Raw genomic sequence first — 21,376 nt, 5'->3', positions numbered from 1 at the left:
AGTTTAATATGTGAGATAATCTCATTCGCTAAGGCTAGCCCTACACCTTGGTATTTTGTAGGTATTTGTTAGTTAGACAAATTATGGCCCCCGGGAATATGAAGTAAAACCTATTTATCACCCATTACCTAGATATTGACAGACAACTCACAGCCTAATCCCTTGAAACTAGGACCTTCAAATTTGAAATATATATTTTCAAACGTTATAGAGGTCCTTCACAGAGGAAGGATTTTTTTAATTCAATCCGGATGGAGCCGAAAATGGGGTTTAATATTTTTTGACCGACTTCATCGTCGTAAATGTAATGAAATGATCGATGTCATGATTTACTTCTTATATTCTAGATGCTCAGTACGAAATGACAAATATAGGGCCCGCCTACGCGAGTTAAAAAAACATACGCTTACAGTCTTACAGAGCGTGTAACACACATACAGACAGATCAAACTGCCTGAGTTACAAGAAACTTACGTTCAGACAAAATTTATCAATAAATTTTAATAATTCACTCCTGTAGGGCTAAGATGGCCGGCTCTTTATCATTTGTCACCATGACTGTCACGTTCTAACAAATATGTAAGTGTGAAAGTGACGCATAGCATGACAGGTGATAAAAATGCGACCATGATAGCTGGTCTGAACACTTAAATGTACAGTCACGTACGATTTCAAAATTACGGGATTTTTACCCTACACGATGTACCAGAGGCAGTATTTATGAACCGGGCTTGAAAACCAGCTCGGAAAGGCCTTTGGGGCTCTTTAGAGCTACCCCACACTAGCGTCTTTCGAGCGTCGATAACTAGTCAACTATATGGCTTCTGCTCGACGCAACGTCGGCGCAGCGCTGACTAGACGCTGACGCTCCAAAGAGGCTAGTGTGGAATGGCCTTTACACCGGGCCCCCTGATCGTATAGTGTAATTAACCCACTTTATTGAACACAGAACATCAATACAACCAATTTCGTATGACACGACACGTTTACAAGACATTGCATCGACCTTTCTCAGTGCTATTCTTATTCCCTAATTTGAAAGGAACACAATATATCCACATTTAACACGGCCAATGCTATATAAGCTGAAAAATGTGTATTGCATGCGTTTCGTAGCGTGAAATATTCTTTGGCGTTTACGGTTGTTGATTATTTAAATAAAACTATTTACATAATACGAATAAGTTATGCACGTTACTTGAAATTATTTTTAGTTTCATTTGAATTTTCAAGCACATCATTGCACAAAAAAAACCCATAAATAATGTACGACTACGTTCGGTATATATAAATATACATCTCAACTGACAATATCATCCATCGTTTGAACAATCGACTGTATACCTTATCCCTAATTAACAAGGTATACCTTAGAATGAGCTTTCAAATCGAGCTTAGCATTTTAGATTGCACTGGGCGTGTTAAACGGAACAGCTACAGCGTGTAGCGACTATCAAACCTACACCGGTCTCGTTCCCGCCTAGTCGGGCAGCATGTGCACGAAGGAGACGGGGAACATGCCGCGTCGGGGTGTGCCCTCGACCTGTCCCTCCATCCAGTTGTCGTCCTCGGTGCGCTCGTTGATGACGACGATGACCTCGCCCTCGCGGAAGGACAGCTCGTCCTCGTTGTCGGCCGAGCAGTCGTACAGCGCGCGGCAGCGGCGCATGCCCACACCCATCTGGGGATACGGAAATATGGGATTAACAATCTTCACTAAGACTGAAACATATGGCAATTAATTGCGCCCAAAATCGATCCCAGACGCAGCTTTTTAGAGCAAGTAAAAGAAAAACCGGCCAAGTGCGAGTCGGACTCGCGCACGGAGGGTTCCGCACCATCAACAAAAAATAGAGCAAAACAAGCAAAAAAACGGTCACCCATCCAAGTACTGACCTCGCCCGACGTTGCTTAACTTCGGTCAAAAATCACGTTTGTTGTATGGGAGCCCCACTTAAATCTTTATTTTATTCTGTTTTTAGTATTTGTTGTTATAGCGGCAACAGAAATACATCATCTGTGAAAATTTCAACTGTCTAGCTATCACGGTTCGTGAGATACAGCCTGGTGACAGACGGACGGACGGACGGACGGACAGCGGAGTCTTAGTAATAGGGTCCCGTTTTTACCCTTTGGGTACGGAACCCTAAAAAGTAGGGGTCGTGTCGTATCAAAAAGTCAACGAGCTGGCGCAAGATAGGGATGCTGGAAGATACTCCACCGACAAGAGAATAACTTTTTTAAGTTAATGACGATGAACTTTTAAATTACTGAAATGATCACGTTAGCAATCGATCTGAAGGCTAAAGCGATTAATGTAGCCAGTACCGTGGTAAGAGAAGCAGATGGCGACCTCAAATTAACGCTACAGGTATCCGACATATCCAAGACTGGCTGTCATTTCGGCGTCTCGCGTTCGCGCGACATTTAGCTGTCACACGACAACGCGCTAAGTCGACTGTTGTCCAATCCGTCCGATATAACGCCCAGCTCGAACGACTACTCCCTAGAGAAGCACGTACCATGGTAAAACCTCGAATGCACGCTGGAGGTATCGGAAACGTCTAACGACCGGCTGTCGCTCCGTCGCCCGCGCTCGCGCGATCTTGAACTGTCGCACGACAACGCGCCGAGTCGACTGTCGTCCAACCCGTCCGATATAACGCCTAGCTCGAACGACTACTCCCTAGAGAAGCACGTACCATGGTAATAGAAGCAGATGGCGACCTCGAATGCACGCTGGAGGTATCGGAAACGTCTAACGACCGGCTGTCGCTCCGTCGCCCGTGCTCGCGCGATCTTGAGCTGTCGCACGACAACGCGCCGAGTCGACTGTCGTCCAACCCGTCCGATATAACGCCTAGCTCGAACGACTACTCCCTAGATAAGCACGTACCATGGTAATAGAAGCAGATGGCGACCTCGAATGCACGCTGGAGGTATCGGAAACGTCCAAGGACCGGCTGTCGCTCCGCCGCCCGCGCTCGCGCGATCTTGAGCTGTCGCACGACAACGCGCCGAGGCGACTGTCGTCCAATCCATCCGATATGTCGCACAGCTCCAGTGATGAGTCTTGACTAGAACATTCCTGGAATGACGGAAGAAAGGTTAGTGCGTTTTAGAATTAATTGAATGACGGGTTTCATCGAGAAAACACAATGATGTAGAATATGCAAATTTTGAATCGTGGAAAATAATAATGTGTTTATATAAATTTTTATTCGACAGTTAGGGCTCATTCAGACGGGGCGAGAACTCGCATGCGAGTTTGATTACATTGCGTCATTTGATCGGTCGGCTGAATTGATGTAACCTCAATGGTCCGCAATGTAACTAAAATCGTATACGAGTTTGCGCGCCATCTAAATGAGCCCTTTACATGTTCTTTGGAATAAAGATAAATAAAATATTAGATTGAATATTATCGTGCCATTATAAATTTTTGTGTTTCAAAAAAAAAGACTTAACAAAGAAAAAATTAGTGATTCCACGTGTTTTTATTGTAGATGCGAAAGGTGTATTTAATTAAATGGATAATGAGCAAAAAAGCCTAATAGATTCATAATTAAAACTTTTATGAACATCGAAATATTCTAACCAAATGCTTCGAATTTTAGATTTTGTTTAATTATTGACGTATAAAATCATGCTATAATGGCTAGCTGTGTGTTTTAGTAGTGTTTTTGTGACCTTGTTAATTAATTAATTATTCACACAAAAAGTTTGTTAAAAAAACGGCACGAACACTGAAATCAACCGTTATTTATTTTGAATATGTCACCACCAAACCGTAACTTTTAGTCGTCTATGTAGCGTTAAATTAATTGTATAAACTAAGAATAAACGTCTAATATTCTATTTCTAAAAGATATAACGCGAGAGCTAATGCAAAATAAGTATTAATAATTAAAATCATAACTTAAAATCGTTACGGTTAAGCTGTAAGCAAGTATATCATGCAAAATGGCAGAATGTAACCATAAGCTACGCAATGCTTACTATTGCATAGATAAAACATAACTTATGGTGTTGCTAAACATACTAAACATTGCCAAGAGAGTTTTCTGCCAATAACGATAATTTGTCCCAAACCGAATATAATTTTCTTTCTCTCTGAAAGTAAATTTGCGACGTTTAAGGTTTTACCTGCTTAATATTGACAATCACTAAAAAAGGATCACCAATTTATTCATAAGTTGGTATCATAAACCTCTTTGTAATATCATCGTCTGAATGACTAAAGCGAGGCGTAGACTAGAAAGAACTTGCATGCAATTTACGTTACATTGCCGACTACTAAGGTAAACTGCATTTAAAAGTTTGATCAGATACCGCAATGTAGTCAAAATTGCATGCAAGTTCTTGTTAGTCTAAACCTCGCTTAAGAAAATAATTTATTTAATTATTTTGATGCTAGTAGTTATTAATGGTACTAATAATTCCCTATAAAGAAGATCTACCAAGTGATTGTCAATATTCAAATAAGAGCAGCGGTCCAAACGCACAAACTATTGCCCCGCATCGGGGTCCCGTTGTTTCCCATAAAGTTTTAAGTCATAATGTATTGTTTGTCATATTATCATTAGTCATAAAACTGAAACCGTTAACATTTCAGGATTTTCGTTAGGTTATCCTATAGATAGGTTAGGTTAGGTTTGTTTTATGGCAATCCTGAAAAGTGACGCGTTTCTGAACCAAATGAATTATGACTAACGAAAATTCGGGCAAACAATACATTATGGGTTAACACTATTTGGAAAACAATAGAGACCCCCCTGTATCACATGAAAATAAACAAAAGTCAGGGGTAAATCAAACAGGGGTAAGCGAGTAACACTAAAGCTCTCTTTCGTTACCCTTCTCAGTTTCGCTTTCGCCTTATCCAGGTGCAATCTATTTTTCTTCTGAAGCAAAAACAAACATAATCTGTACTCCTTGTTAGTTGCTCGTGATGAGTTCACTGAAGGATTCATGTGAACTCTTAGCTGTTAATCTAAGTGTTACATTGAGTTATTATTTACAGTTTGACCATTTTATGTTATGGATAATGATGTAGTAGTTATTGAACTTGGCAGGACACACTGACGTGTGTCTTTATCAGATAAAAATTTAACATTAAAGGCTTGTATTTTTGTAAGTCCTTTTTCTAACATAAGGACTCGGAAACGGATACGGATTCGTTTCGTTATCCCTATCCGTTACTGTTTCGGTCTCCGTTTTGATATGTATTGAATAATTGAACAATAGATTAAAACGCCACTCGTATTTGCACTAGCGTGTCGTTTAGTGCAGATGTAGTGAATAATTCTTTATCATCGTATTTCCACGGAAACGCACGAACGTGTTATGCTATTTCAGTCAGTCACAGTACAAAAAGTATTGAGGTGGGGTGAAGCAGCATGACTAATACAAACGTTTCCGAGAAAATACGATGGCAAAGTATTGTTAAATACATTTGTAATCGTTCTATCACTGCACGCGCGCCGTACATCACACTAACATACGTTAACAGTCAGTGAGCCTTTCGCAAATAGACGCGTCCACCAGCCCGGCTAGCACATGATTGCCGCGACAATATCTCGCGGCGAGATAGACTACCCGTCCCGCTTTCATTAACATAGTTAGAAAAAGACGGATAGTCTATCTCGCCGCGAGTTACTGTCGCGCCAATCATGTCCTAGGCCTACCTGGAGTTGCGTTCTCGCGCGCGAGTCCATACTTGAAGTCGCGCATGATGTATGGAGTCGCGAGAACGCAACTCATGCTAGACCGTCTGATCTGAGCGCACCTTAACTTCTAGAGGAGAGTGAAATGGGGTCCCGTTGTTTCCCATAAAGTTTTAAGTCATAATGTACTGTTTATCATATTATCATTAGTCATAAAACTGAATCCGTTAACATTTCAGGATTTTCGTTAGGTTATCCTATAGACAGGTTAGGTTAGGTTAGGTTTGTTTTATGGCAATCCTGAAAAGTGACGCGTTTCTGAACCAAATGAATTATGACTAACGAAAATTCGGACAAACAATACATTATGGCTTAAAACTATTTGGGAAACAATAGAGACCCGAGTGAAATATATACATATAGTATAAATAAATAAATAAATAAATAAATATTATAAATAAATATTATTATAGGACAGTATTACACAAATTGACTAAGCCCCACGGTAAGCTCAAGAAAGCTTGTGTTGTGGGTACTCAGACAACGATATATATAATATACAAATACTTAAATACATAGAAAACAACCATGACTCAGGAACAAATATCTGTGCTCATCACACAAATAAATGCCCTTACTGGGATTCGAACCCAGGACCGCGGCTTCACAGGCAGGGTCACTACCCACTAGGCCAGACCGGTCGTCATAGTATGATAGTACATACCTTCCTCGGTGGCGGCGTGGGCTCGTCGCGGTGCGCGCCGTTGAGCAGCGAGCCCGGCGGCGGCGTTGGCGGCGGCTGCGCCGGACGCGGCTTCGTGCCGCCGTGGGACACTGACGGACAAACACATCAGAAACTATTACCACTATTGTAAATTACAGCTGCGGGCTCAGCACGGTTCCATTTTTATCCACTATCACTATGCCCGTCACTTTCGCACTTACATACTTGTTAGAACGTGACAGGCATGGTGATAAATGATAAAAATGCGACCGTGCTACTAGGGCTGGACTGCATCTACTTCATTTTAAGTATAAAAAAAACAAAAATTTACTCGTAGTTGTGCAGATCTAAAAAATGTGTCATCATCAGTAGAGATGCCACGAATATCCGGCAACTATTCGGTATTCGGCCTATTCGGCCACATGGCCGAATATTCGGTATTCTGCCGAATGTTGCCTACTATTCGGCCGAATGCAGAATATCTGTTGCTCCTACTTAAAAGAAAAATTGCACAATAAATATAACTAAAAACCGGCCAAGTGCGAGTCGGACTCGCGCACGGAGGGTTCCGCACCATCAACAAAAAAACAAAAAAAAAGCAAAAAAACGGTCACCCATCCAAGTACTGACCCCGCCCGACGTTGCTTAACTTCGGTCAAAAATCACGTTTGTTGTATGGGAGTCCCACTTAAATCTTTATTTTATTCTGTTTTTAGTATTTGTTGTTATAGCGGCAACAGAAATACATCATCTGTGAAAATTTCAACTGTCTAGCTATCACGGTTCGTGAGATACAGCCTGGTGACAGACGGACGGACGGACGGACATCGGAGTCTTAGTAATAGGGTCCCGTTTTTACCCTTTGGGTACGGAACCCTAAAAACAAAATATACTTGTAGAGCGCGGCCACACTGACGATTTGCGAGCGAGTTTAAAGCGAGGCGACCGCGTAGCGAGTTCACCGCAAGCGCGCAAAGATCTCGCAGCGAGCGCGCAACGATCTCGCCGTGAGCGCGCAACGTTTAAGCTGTGTAATGTCATACTAGAATGGGAGCGAAGTCGTTGCGTGCTCGCGGTGATATCGTTGCGCGTTCGCGGCGAGTTTGTTGCGTGCTCGCCTCACTTTCAATTCGCTCGCAAATCGCCAGTGTGGCCGTGATCGTAGTTGTGAAGATCTAAAAAATGGGTCATCATCATGCCTTTATTTTGACTCGAGAGAGTAACGATACACGTATGGCTACTTTTATAAGCTTATTAGTGATAAGCACTGATTGTAGAGTCTATGGATTCTACGAGCCAGTGTGATGAAAGGCTGTATATGAGCGTTTTCCAAAAAAAGTGTACATTTCATTCATGTCTTCAAAATATTGACTTCTTGGGCTCATTTTACTCAGAATCATTTGTACATTCACGCCTCATACATAAAAAAATGTGTCCAAAAATTTCCTTTCCTGATCGTCACATTCTTGTATGATTTTTTTTTTATTTGTATGAACGTGACGCACTGGAAAAAATTTTTTCATACAAAATTTTGGGACACATTTTTTCATGTACGAGGCGTGAATGTACAAATGATTCTGAGTAAAATGAGCCCAAGAAGTCAATATTTTGAAGACATGAATGACATGTACACTTTTTTTGGAAAACGCTCATATATGTATATGTCGGAGAATGGCTGAAATGTGCCATCTATCGCCTTTAAGAGGCGTTTCATCACGCAATCTTTGACAAATAGAGCAAACTAGGGTGTACACCTGAGTGGCGATCGGCGCAGTTCCGCCAAGGCATCATAGAGTGCGCTGTCAAAAACAAATGAAAGCCAGAACAATTGAAGTGTTGCTGTCAATCAATCTTCAGATGGGAACATGATGAGAACGAACGGGAAAAGATGACGTCTGTGGCGGTTCCTGGGTCTAATCCACTGGTTTGCTTTGATTAAGAAGTGTAACGTGTGCTATGATTTGTAATCAGTCTTATCCAGTAAAGACTGTGAGTTGAATAACGTATTTCATTGACGAGGGCTCGCCATCCATAATTGAAGGTCCTGATGTGCTCCTAATAGTATGATACGCCCACGATTCCGACATATATATATGGTGATCGCTCACAGTGTAAGGAGCGCGTGCTGTCCTGCGAGGGGGAGGGCGTGGAGCGCGGGTGGTGCGGCGGGTGCGGGTGCGGCAGCGCCACGGCGGGCGGCAGCGGCGCCAGCCGCTTCTTCAGGCTGCCGATGTTGTCTGAAACATACCGACAACTGACTTTCAGCGGGATTTAGAGCTCGTTCCCACTATGTCGGATGTCGTGGCGATTTTTAATCGTGTGTCGTTGCCGCTGTTCTCACTATGTCGGATGTCGGATCCGGATTTCAATCGGGTGTCGGCGGTACTGTTCCCACTAGTCGTCTGTCGTGCACGATCGCAGCTGGCGTGTATTTTTCGAGTGGGTAGCGAAGCTTAGTACAAGATGAACGTCGACGAAATGTTTGTGGTTTTGTATTATTTGCGAAAGAAACGATTAGAGGCAGTTAAAAAAAGGAGATATTGGGTACACCCAATTCTCAGGGAAAGATTTACCCTAAGCCGGCCACACACACTAGGTTATAACCGATGGTTATGCCTGCACAGTTTACTTGTGCAGGCATAACTGAACGTGTGTATGACATGACTCCTTGCCTGCGCAAGCAAACTCCTTGCCTGCGCAAGCAAAATTGAAAATATCAAAATTTATATTTTTTGCCTGTCGGTTGTGCTTGCGCACTTCGCTTGCGCAGGCATAACTGAACGTGTGTGGCTGGCAGGCTTGATAGGCTTCAGTTATCCAGTGATTGCCGAGGGGATAGGTCGCAAGTCACTGTGCAACAATGTCGTCTCGCAAACGAAATGCAATTGTAGAGGATTTTTAGTAGATTTTTAGGGTTCCGTAACCAAAGGGTAAAACGGGACCCTATTACTAAGACTCCACTGTCCGTCCGTCCGTCCGTCTGTCACTAGGCTGTATCTCATGAACTATGCTAGTTAGACTGTTGAAATGTTCTCAGATGATCTATTTCTGTTGCCTCTAGTACAACAAATACTAAAAAACCGGCCAAGTGCGAGTCGGAGTGGGGCTCCCATGATTTTTTTCCGTTTTTATAGATAATGGTACGGTACCCTTCGTGCGCGAGTCCCACTCGCACATGGCCAGTTTTATTATTTTTTAAGTGTGGAGTGGATTCATGGTTTGTATGCGTGTATGGCTGACGAAATATAAACCTAATAGCGCTATTGCGTCTACGACAACCACCGCTACCGGTGCCATGATGGTTTGAACTGAGAGTTTGTGCAGGTTTGTCGTTACGTGTGTGTGCCCTATGGAACTCGGTCGTGCCTGTTGGTTTTGCTTGCACAAGCAAAACCGACACGCAAAACCTAGTGTGTGTGGCCAGCTCTAGGAATATTTCAGAATTTGATAGCTGAATTAAATCGGCGCGGGCGAAATCGTTCCGACATCCGACAAAATGTGAACAGCGCTATATTCACTCGTACGCGAGCGAGACACGACACGATTTTTTTCCGGGCTGGGAGGGCTGGCAAAACGCACGACATTTTATGTCGTATCCGACACAAAATCGTTGTCGGACGAGTGTGAACAGCTTCATATAAAATGTTCTGCTAGTGGAACGTACGATTAAAAATCGCCACGACATCCGACATAGTGGGAACGAGCTCTTACGCTGAATGGGTATCAAATGCGATCACAGCAAATATACGTCATCACGGCGATAAATCAGGCCGCCCATCTTCTTACTAATATCCCTAAAAAAATCTTACCATCCGGGCTAGCACATGATTGGCGCGACAGTATCTCGCGGCCAGTGCCGTCTTTACCATAAGGGCATACGGGGCCCGTGCCCAGGGCCCCCATCCAAGGACAGACAGTAACAGTATATTTGATTACCCATAATAAATAAAAAATAATAGTAGAAAAATGTTAGTTTAATTAGTTTTCTTCACTTTCCAAAAGGGCCCCAAATTCATATGTGCCCATGGGCCCCAGCATAGTTTAAGACGGCCCTGCTCGCGGCGAGATAGACTACCCGTCCCTCTTTTTTTAACACAGAAAATTTGAGCCGTTTGGGGTTGAGACAATGGGGCTTTGGGGGGGTTTTTAAGGAATGTAGCCGCAGGTTGGTGGGATTGACGCATGACCAGAGGGATGGGTCATATCTACTCGTAGTACAGCGGATCAGCATTGCCATACAACGTGGCAATGCTGCCAGCCTTTTGGGCACGCTGCCAATGGACGGCGAATGGACCAAATGTTTTACGTATAGTTTATTTTTATGCTTAGTTTAATTGTTTTTAATTGTGTTACTTTAATGCAATGGGTCCCATATAGACATTTGATCCTAAAAACAAAACCGATCTATTGATACCATAAAAAAAATTAGTCATGTAGCCTATTGTAAGATAAAAGCAGTAGACTCACAGACGTTAGGTTTCCTGGGCAGCGTGCCGGGCGTGGGCGTGGGCGGGTGGTGCAGCGAGTCGCATGTGGAGGAGCGCGAGCGCAGCACGGGCGAGTCCCCGCCCGAGCGCTCCCGCTCCCGCTCCCGCTCGCCCAAGCCCGCGTATGACGGCGGCCGTGAGATAAAAGCAGTAGACTCACAGACGTTAGGTTTCCTGGGCAGCGTGCCGGGCGTGGGCGTGGGCGGGTGGTGCAGCGAGTCGCATGTGGAGGAGCGCGAGCGCAGCACGGGCGAGTCCCCGCCCGACCGCTCCCGCTCCCGCTCCCGCTCGCCCAAGCCCGCGTATGACGGCGGCCGCGAGCGAGGGCATTTCTTCTCGGGCGTCACGCTGCCGTTTTGCTGGAAAATTGGATTTTGCACGTTAATTCGTGTACAACATAAGCTAGACTTTAGATGTCCAGAGAATATGTAAAAATGTACTGCCTTTTATTACATACTTACATTCCAATTTTACATAATGAAAGTCAAATTATAAGGTACCTAAGAAAAAAATTGTAATGTGCTTACATTACTTCCGACTTTAACTTCTCTCATTCTATAGAGGCGGGAAAATTAGGGTTTGTGGAAAAATAGTTACAAACTCAAATAATAGTTATTTACGATACAAGTGCGGAAAAGAGGAAATTCGAAACGAGTGGCGATACTGGCGATAAATTAAAACACAACCGATGTTATAAATCGACACGAGTTGTGAATTAACTATTCGCACAAGTATCGTACAACGTTTTACAGTACATATGGCACTTTAAACTTTCAACATACACACGGAAAGTGCTATTTCCCGCACTAATTCGGGAAAGTAACACCATATGTACTGTAAATGAAATTAATTCAACAACATTTGACAAGAAGGTAAGATCTAATCTAATGTTACCCTTTCATCGATGACGGTATCGTCATCAGAGAAGTCTGTCGAGCCATCGTCATGCGACAAATTCCAATCGATGTTGATGTTCTCAAACATACTCTTCTCCCGTTTGTCGACATTTTCCAGCTGAAACAAAAAACGTTATGTATTTATACTAATCATTCGGATGTGTTTACAATAGGTAGTACTAGATTAAGTTTGCACCGACTCGGAAGTGACAATGTACAGGAGTCATACTTGATAAGCACTTGGGATAAAACACTTAGCGTACTCGAACTCTGAATGGCTAAGACTGTCAATTTGATTGTCTATGGCAAAGAATTGACGGTTGCCTTAGGCTATGGCAGTCGATTTCCATATAAAAAAACGTGCCATGCATCGTCGAGAGCGCCATCTACAAGTGCCACACATAAATGTAACGCCGTCATGCCCGAAAATATGGTTTTATCTGAGAGTTGGGCACCACAGTGGATTAGGTCATCACATCACAGGCCCACGTCCAAATTACAGATATCATGTCAATCATATGCCAGAAGAGTGTGTAAAAAAGGAAAAAGCGGCCAAGTGCGAGTCGGACTCGCCCATGAAGGGTTCCGTATTTAGGCGATTTAAGACGTATAAAAAAAAACTACTTACTAGATCTCGTTCAAACCAATTTTCGGTGGAAGTTTACATGGTAATGTACATCATATATTTTTTTAGTTTTATCATTCTCTTATTTTAGAAGTTACAGGGGGGGGACACACATTTTACCACTTTGGAAGTGTCTCTCGCGCAAACTATTCAGTTTAGAAAAAAATGATATTAGAAACCTCAATATCATTTTTGAAGACCTATCCATATATACCCCACACGTATGGGTTTGATGAAAAAAAAATTTTTGAGTTTCAGTTCGAAGTATGGGGAACCCCAAAAATTTATTGTTTTTTTTCTATTTTTGTGTGAAAATCTTAATGCGGTTCACAGAATACATCTACTTACCAAGTTTAAACAGTATAGTTCTTATAGTTTCGGAGAAAAGTGGCTGTGACATACGGACGGACAGACAGACGGACAGACGGACAGACGGACAGACAGACAGACAGACAGACAGACAGACATGACGAATCTATAAGGGTTCCGTTTTTTGCCATTTGGCTACGGAACCCTAAAAACGATTCCCAACACTTACCAACTCCTGACACGCATGATGTCCAAGCGTCCTCGCAATGAACAAAGCCGTCCTCCCACTCCCATCTTTAATGCTAACATCCGCGCCCGCCTTCAACAACAACTTCATAGGCTCCGTCCGGTCCGTCGCCGCACATAAATGTAATGCGGTCATGCCCGAAGACGTGGTTTTGTCTAGGAGTGTGGCGCCTCCGTTTTGGACTAGAAAATCAACGATGTGGAGGAAGGAACCATCGCCGAGTTCACGGGAGATTGCTAGGTGTAAAGCCGTTTCGCCGCAGTCCTGAAATTGTAGATTTTTTAAACCCTCGGCTTCCCATTGAAGATAATCAAAATTCTATCCTAAATGTAAACGTTCAAGGTTGTTTTTCGAGGACAAAAGGCGCTCCGGGTAGTTGAGGGGTAAAAAAAGAATTCGGAGAAAGGGAATTCAAAGTATCCTTAGCTTATTACAATGCTCATCGTTTTTGATGTTTAATAACATTTTCTGCCAGATAACAACAATCATACTCAACGTGGAACAGGTTTGCCCATAACTAAATTAGGATTATGTTCTTTCGCGTAATAACTAAAGAGCACCATACGCTTTAGAGCAAAAAATATTTTAGAACATTATTCTGGTGCTAGAAGCATTACACAGTAAAATTATATATATAATTCACCCAGTAACTTAAACGTAGGTAGTTACAAATATGTACGACTATGTACCTATGTGAAAAATTGACAGTAAATATCCACATTAGCATATTATAGTTACATGCGCAATAAAGTCAGACAATGCGCTATAAAATTTCCGTTGTACACAAGGGACAACAACGGAACGATAATTGAATTACTTTACCTGCACATACATAGCTAGCAAGTTAGAGTCACAGCCAAGTTCGCTCTTTTATAGTCAAATTTATTTTTATAGCTCTTTTATTATCAACTTTATTTTTAGAGAATGTACGAATAGGTAATCGAATAATCATGTAATTGAAGGGCAAGACAATAACTAAACTACTCTAGACCAACGTACTTACTGAGCATGGTAGTGTGGCAGCCAAGTCTGCGCCTTCGGCGTACGCTTGTAGCAGGTTTTGTAAGTGCCCGTTGTTGACTGCATGTTCAACTTCGGATAGTTTTTCTGCCGCATCTCTACACGTTTGCGCGGCCCACGCTCTGTATACGTATTTTTCTCGGATAAACCTTAGCCGTTCTTCCCTGAAAATATTATGCACACAATGTTAATCTATCTAATCTAATACTTTTAAACGAGCAATTCTTGCATATTTATTTATTTATATATATATATATATATATATATATTTCGGGGATCTCGGAAACGGCTCTAACGATTTCGATGAAATTTGGTATATGGGGGGTTTCGGGGGCGAAAAATCGATCTAGCTAGGTCTTATCTCTGGGAAAACGCTAATTTTTGAGATTTTATATGTTTTCCGAGCAAAGCTCGGTCTCCCAAATATTAATTAGTATTATGGAACACAAATAAAAATAGAGTAAGTTATCTTATGGCATCAAAATACTAATTAAATGTTGAGAATGACTACGCAGTTTAGTCGCGAACTAAAGAGAGAAAACCTTTGTTTTTGCTTAAAAATTAAAGCGTACTGTAACAATTCGAATCTTCTTGCCCCAATATCAACGATACTCAAACTAAACAACCTATTTATTTGTATGTAACTCCACTTACATTGAGCTTTCCGGCGTCAACTTGTCCCTCTCATCCAGCATATTCTCCATAATTTCGTTAAACATCTGGTTGCCCATATGCCTCGCGATAAGCAACTGCGATGTACTGAGCCGGTCGAGCGTAAGAGACTGGATCCGGGATATATGCACACCAAGCTCCCGGTGACTTCCTGAACACTCTATACACACTATTACACCGAAGTTTGTTGATAGCCATGTGGGATCTGGAATGAGGCAAAATAATATGTTAACCCATTATCAAAAGAATGAATGTAGCATTAAGCTTTTCGTTTCAGCAGTCCGTTTGTCCGTGACATACAACCTTAAATATTATATTACACATGTCCGGAACTTAAAAAAATAGTAATATAAATATTAAATAGTAATTAATACCACGTAACGGGTCTTGAACTTGTCGGTTACACTTCTGTGCCCCCAACACATATGGTTTTGTATTTACACAGGCATAAAATGAAAAGGTGAGCATGATAATCTCGTATAGAATAATATGTTTATATACGTACACCGTTCTCAAAATCAATAAGGTAATTGTGTTAAAACCTGCACAAAATGTTAATTCTAATTTAACATTCAAATGAACCTAATTATGCATGCAATCGTAAAAAGTTTCTGCACTAATTAACAATAATAATCGAGTGCTGATAACGATTCTGTAATTAAAGTGTAGATACGAGTCGGAAACGGAGTTCCTTCCTGCGGCTTTTGGTGGTCAAGGCTGTGGTTTCATAACATAACAGTTAATCGGTCATGGTCTCGGTTTTAGAGTATTCTACCACAGTGTCGTTTACGAACGCTTCTCTTATTTTTTTGAGAGTACTAAGAAGCGGAGTCTTGGTTGGACTCGATTAATATTTAAAGCAAAGTCGGGGAACAAAATAACCGTTAGTAAGATAAGCAATAATATAGTAGAATGATTATTTTGAGTAGCGTCATATTAGTACGAAAAAATTGGGTTAATATTGTAATTTACACTCGAATGAAATGTTTCTAATACTTAACACAGTGGCCTAATCTCTATAATCCGTTTTCACAAAGTTAAATAACAAACCTAGGTAACACGGTGAGGAACTAGTTCTAAACTGAATATTCGAACTTCGGTAAACGAAACTGTAGGTACCCTGAGCTCTACGACTGCATGCAAATATGGGTTAAAAGTTCATTCTAAACTCCGAGAAAACTTTATCTAGGTAAGTATTAGGTTAGTTTGTGCTCAGCGTTCAAGACGGTTCCAATGATTTGAACAAAATTCAATTGTTCGGACTAGAATTTCAGAGAATTCAATTCGGATCAGATACGAAACATATCTTACAATTCGGGGCCTAGTTGGCGAGAGGATAAACGCTGCGATCGGCCTTTATTAAGGCTCGGGTGTTGTGGGACGAGCAGGGTTTTACTTCGCTTCATTGGACTTCGCATGCAAACTGTACAGTTTCAGGTTTCACTAGCTCTAAGCTCTAGCTCTGAGGATTTTCAAACTGAGGAAGCGACAGTATGCGCCTTGTTGTGCACCTGAAAGGGTATTACCCCAGCCAAATACTCGACGAGCGGCATGGAAAGGAGCGAGGAAAGTAGGCAGAGACGTAGTGTCGCCGCGCTACTCGTCATGCTCTTCGTCATGCCCACCGCACCCTATTCTGTCGGTTTTTTGGCGAGACTCAAAGGACCAGTATGGAGCGTCACGATTAATCGCGCGAGTAGTGGCGAGGGAGTGTGGCCGGAGCGGGTAACATCGCGGCAGCACGAAGAGCAGCGCGAGCAGCATAGTGCGGCCGTAGTATACCGCCGAGCAAGCGAGGCTCCCTTACGATTCCTCGGAGCTTGCGCGAAGAGCGTGGTCTTCACGCACAAACAATACGAGGAAACATTGTAAACACACAACAGATTACTCTGGAATGCGTGCTATTCGGATGTTTCATAACGCGTTAACTGGCGGTCATGGCCTCTCTGAGCGTGTGAAATTGAAACACCGCGTGGTATAACATAGTGATCAACTCATAGACTACCTCATTTGGACACTGCATTATGAACCTTGTACAAATGTACACAAGGGTGATCTTGTAAGGACTACGCCCAGAGCCACATAACTTGGCGCATCCGATCAATTGTAACACACTCTTACTCACGTAAAATAAAAATATTTGCGATAAATCGGATCTACACCTACAATGTGCGTATGTATAGGCTATAAACAAGGATGCACATAAAATCAAGGGTTACGTTTAAGAATGCCAGGTGTTTAGGTTCAGTATTAGCCATAAGTGTCCGGTTTTTTCCTATCCATGGTTTTTGTTTATATACAAACGTCTAAAACGGTATATCCGGCCTTTTAAACGACAAATCTGGATTTAAAAGTTTAGTGCATGGCAACCCTAACCCCAACTAAATTAGTATAGAACCGCGAATCGTCTTAAATGAATATAGATTCTTATAAATTGACATTAACGTAAATTGTACTGTAATCATATGTTGTGAAATAAATAAATCTAATCTAATCTAATGCTACATCTAGTAGATAAGTATCTGGAGAGCAACAAAGTGATCAGCTACTGTTCCGGATTATTCAATGGGAGTTTTTTCTCGTCTAATAACGATTAGGTTAATCGAAACAATAGAATCGATTCCACAGTCACGCAATTTTACTGTTTTAAACATGTACCATCACGTTTTTCTGATGCGGCGTAATATTATATTTCATATTTCTTTATTTCGTATATAGTATAGTATAGTATAGTAGAGCATAATTACTCTTCAAACAAAGGTACATATACATATATATATATGTTTGCATGTTTCAATATTATCTTACACGGTAAGTAATATTAATTATGTTATGACTGTGTGGTAGAATACTCAGGTTATAAAATATACCTAATAAGGATGCCTAAGTTGTTTTCTCTTGTATTATTTACTGTACGATTACTATCGTATTTTGTATGACTCATTTTCAGCTCATTCATATTACGCAATCAATACGAAGTAATGGCACTCATTATAGGACATACTGGTTTGAATAACTGAACTAAAGATGACAGAACAGCGCCAATTAAGTATTTTGCGTCAACCGGATTGCCAACTTTAACGATTGGCAATATAGTCATTACAAAATGCAAAGCCATAATACTAAATAGTAGGTACGTCTGCTAATTGGCATTCGGCCCGCGGTCCCGTGTATCAGTAGGTACTTATGGTCCATTCCATATGGATCATAAATGACTCAATCGTTCCTCCATTGACACTATTCCTGCTGAATGACAGTTTGAAGTGGATGTTTTGCTTACATCCTTTTAAGTTCCATATGGAATACACTATAACAGTTCACTTGTAATAAATTACCATTTAAAGTACGAGTAGATTCGTAGTCGACATACAGTTTGTTTCATGGCTTGGCCATCATAGCCCTTGTAAAAGACCATTGTAACACGGCTTTCGCCCCTTGCCTCCTGTGGAAAGCCTATCAACAGTATCAACACGCCTTGGCAGTTGTGTTGTATAACATAACACTGATTGAGTTAAGTGAGTGATTAACTTACTGTTGGAAAGTGTCTTCGTAAACTAAAAGAATCTTGTTTATAGGTAACTGCATAAACGCACGTGGAACAAGTTTAAATGTTTGAATAATATACAGCTTTTGTTCGCATGCGCGATGCCATCACATTCTTTCGACCTTACTACTAAACAGACTAAATTTGTAATCAGTGCTTATTTCTTTCGACAACGTACATATATCTTCGTATGGACTTCTCATAGTTTCCTTTTACGCCCAGATCTAACACTTACCATTGGTAGACCCGCAGTCTGCACACACTTGGTTCCCCGGCATAGCTCTCACAGCCCTTATAATGGACCGCTGTAGGTCCAACAACGAATGCCCCGAATCGTTGCTTTCTCCCGCTTGCTGGTGGAAGGCCCTCATCAAAGCGCCCTCCTTGCAGTTGACTAGAACTGACGCCCACGCTCGCTGCTCGCTGTCGTCCTCGGCTTGAAAGTGGTAAGTACGGTTATCTGGAATTGCGAAAAGGAATTTTAGAAATAGTTTACCACCATTAACTTTAAATAGGATCGGTATATCGGTATGCTGCAAAGAAAGAGATGATCCAAGTAACCTTCAGCTTTCATTAGCAGCAACTTCTTCTGACTCCTTGTGAATCTACCAACGTCTCCAGTAACATAGTGTAAGGTAATGTAAAGTGTAGGTACTTACATGAGACTAGATCGAACGCTCGCTTATCATCAGCGGCGACTTTGATTTGGCACGTAAGAAGATTGACCCTCGCGGGCGGTTTGTTTTCGTCCGCGTGGAAAATGTCCAGGTAGCCCTCGGCTGTGACTCGGCAGCGCCGTTTCTGCCACACCCTTCGGACTTTGCCTTCGGATTTTTTGAGCAAATAGCCGCTTCTCGTGACGCCATGTTGCTTATCGCCTTGAAGTTGGTGCAGCGAGTAACCGCCTAACGATGACGCTACCTAAAAAGAGATAGCGAAGTTAAACAAAAAAATATTTTAGTGCCGATAAAGTCTAATTTAATGCAGTAATGCAGGTTTAAAACAAATCAAATTTAAGATAAGAGATAGCAAAGAAAAATTGGAACATTTTATAAGTAGACTGAAGATAAGACTGAAAAACAAAATTTGCTGGCAGATAATCAGTCTGAAGGATACCACGAGTATTATAATGCAAACGTATAATTATACAAATAGAAAAGTATGACCAACAACAGGCACAATGACTGCACAACCGTTTATTGCGCTTCCGTGCAGTTATCGTGCAGGCAGTTATCTCCTAACTAAAAGATAAAATATTATGTATTTTTGTAATGCTATTATAGTTGCTTTATTTGTCATGTGACTGAGTAATAGGTATGTATAGGTACAATTAGTTAGGATTATAGAAATATTTATAAATTCTGAAATACTATCTAAGATTTCACGTCTCACTTCCGCTGAAACTATTATACCTATGTTAAACTTGCTACAATCAATTCATGAACTAGTATTTACACTAGTGAAATACCGCTCCAAGCAATGAGCGTTAGCAGCATCTCGCGAATGCGGACTAAGATGTCTAGACAACCGCGCATTTTCCTCTGGCATGCAGCCGCGTTGTACTATAGCAGTATAATTATATGTCTGTTATTATTACTGTTGTAACCCACCTCCCTGTCTTGCGGAGCAGCTGCCCGCAGCATATTCCGCAACTCCAGCAGCCTCTTCCTCTCGTCGTCCTGCTGCTGCCGAATCTTCTGAAGCTGTACACTCAAATCCGCCACATACACTCCAAAATGCTCTATCGTCTTCAGTCCATCTTGGAAATAGTTCGTCTGCGCATGGTAATATTCTACCAAATGCTGTAGTAACTCTATGCCCTTCTTTGTCTTTATCTCGTTGAACTTTATCAGGTACTAAAACAAGGGGATTAAATTAGTTTTTATAGATGGAAGCTCGCCAGCTTCAGCGCCGGCTAAAATTGAGTACGCAATTGATATAGCAAATAGGACGCGTGTGCCGGACGCGGCATGCGGACTGTCTGTGGAAACGCACAAATATTACTAGCTGCCCTTCCGCGAGTTAAAATTACTCTTGATGACGCGTAAACGCGCATCCTCGTAGAAGTTGCGGTTGTGCAATAATAATACGGTGCGCGACCTTGCACAACTGTTGGCGACTCGCCGGCTGGCGTCACGAGCTTATCGATACCTTACATCATTGATTACCGTATCAAAAACTAATAGTAGTAATAGTTACCTTAGTTTAGTAACAAAGTTATTACTTATTATCTAGATTCTAGAGTGTAATGGTATTGCGTGTAGCGAGTGGACGACCAAACTTCAAGGTTTGCCTTTTACGATTTTGACTCTCTGAAGATGAAGATGAAATTAATTCGATTTGCCGTGAGAATTAAGTGACACAAAGTTCTAGGTACATACAAAATAAAAAACAAACTAAGTATGCTCTGTGCGTTGAAATTGCCCTTACAAATCTTGAAACGAGTTCTATAACGGCGGATATGAACATCCGGCCAAAATTACATTTTAAAATAAGAGTAACAAGTAACGCATTTCCTTCCTTTCTAACTAGCTGATACTGTTTTTTGTACGGACATCCACATCTAGGAAATTCGGCATGGACATTTAAAACCTGCTGAGCGGACCTACATCATCGATTACATTACTATATCATTTTGACTACAAGTTCTGTTCAAGTCTACACTCCATGAAAATATAAATCAGAAAATCCACCTTTGTCAACTTATTACCGCATGTCTTTTGTAGCCTTTCAATATTAGGTTAGATGTGGTGGAAGAGCGTGCACAGTAACAAAGCAAGGGTCAGAACTGCAGCGGCCCTGCGCGCGGGCGCAAGGCCGGTCGTCGACCTGACTGACGCCCGTACCGCACCGGCGGTAGGGCTTCATTTCTATTTTATTTTTGTAAGCTACAAAGGCTCGCCAATCGGAATCACAGACGAACTTTTATGAACTTTTTATTTAAAAACGTCGGGGTTTCAGTAAAATATACTCGGGAGGAGTGAAAATGAGCTGCACTTTGATAATGAATCCCTTTGAAAACAAAAACCGTTTTCATCTGTTTTTAGTGTAGGTACCATATTCAACAGTAGCATCACTTATTGTGGTTGTGTTGTGGTTAAAGAGTAACTTGTATGATCGTTTTGTTTTTCTTTTACGGGGTTCACATTGGAAGGTTATCAAGATCAATGGGAAAGACTAGGATAT

General features: G+C 41.6%; 1 protein-coding gene across 1 annotated transcript in view; it reads right to left on the bottom strand.

The window, feature by feature from the left end:
* Positions 1–1,344: 1,344 nt before the first annotated feature.
* LOC134647295 (arfGAP with SH3 domain, ANK repeat and PH domain-containing protein) overlaps positions 1,345–21,376 on the bottom strand; it is a 100,985-nt gene continuing 80,953 nt past the window's right edge. Inside the window, exons 5-17 of the mRNA XM_063501583.1 lie at positions 19,801–20,046; positions 18,850–19,111; positions 18,426–18,650; positions 14,629–14,851; positions 13,958–14,138; positions 12,937–13,218; positions 11,772–11,891; positions 11,038–11,236; positions 8,499–8,627; positions 6,391–6,500; positions 4,857–4,904; positions 2,897–3,088; positions 1,345–1,681 (exon numbers count right to left, since the gene is read on the bottom strand). Of these exons, the coding sequence (XP_063357653.1) occupies positions 1,481–1,681; positions 2,897–3,088; positions 4,857–4,904; positions 6,391–6,500; positions 8,499–8,627; positions 11,038–11,236; positions 11,772–11,891; positions 12,937–13,218; positions 13,958–14,138; positions 14,629–14,851; positions 18,426–18,650; positions 18,850–19,111; positions 19,801–20,046 (2,418 nt within the window). The 3' untranslated portion in view covers positions 1,345–1,480. The remainder of the gene's footprint in view (positions 1,682–2,896; positions 3,089–4,856; positions 4,905–6,390; positions 6,501–8,498; positions 8,628–11,037; positions 11,237–11,771; positions 11,892–12,936; positions 13,219–13,957; positions 14,139–14,628; positions 14,852–18,425; positions 18,651–18,849; positions 19,112–19,800; positions 20,047–21,376) is intronic.

Source organism: Cydia amplana, chromosome 4 (genome assembly GCF_948474715.1).
Source record: "Cydia amplana chromosome 4, ilCydAmpl1.1, whole genome shotgun sequence".
In the NCBI taxonomy this organism is placed as follows: domain Eukaryota; kingdom Metazoa; phylum Arthropoda; class Insecta; order Lepidoptera; family Tortricidae; genus Cydia; species Cydia amplana.
Note: the sequence above shows the minus strand (reverse complement) of the source record. Positions and strands in the feature narration are given on the sequence as shown.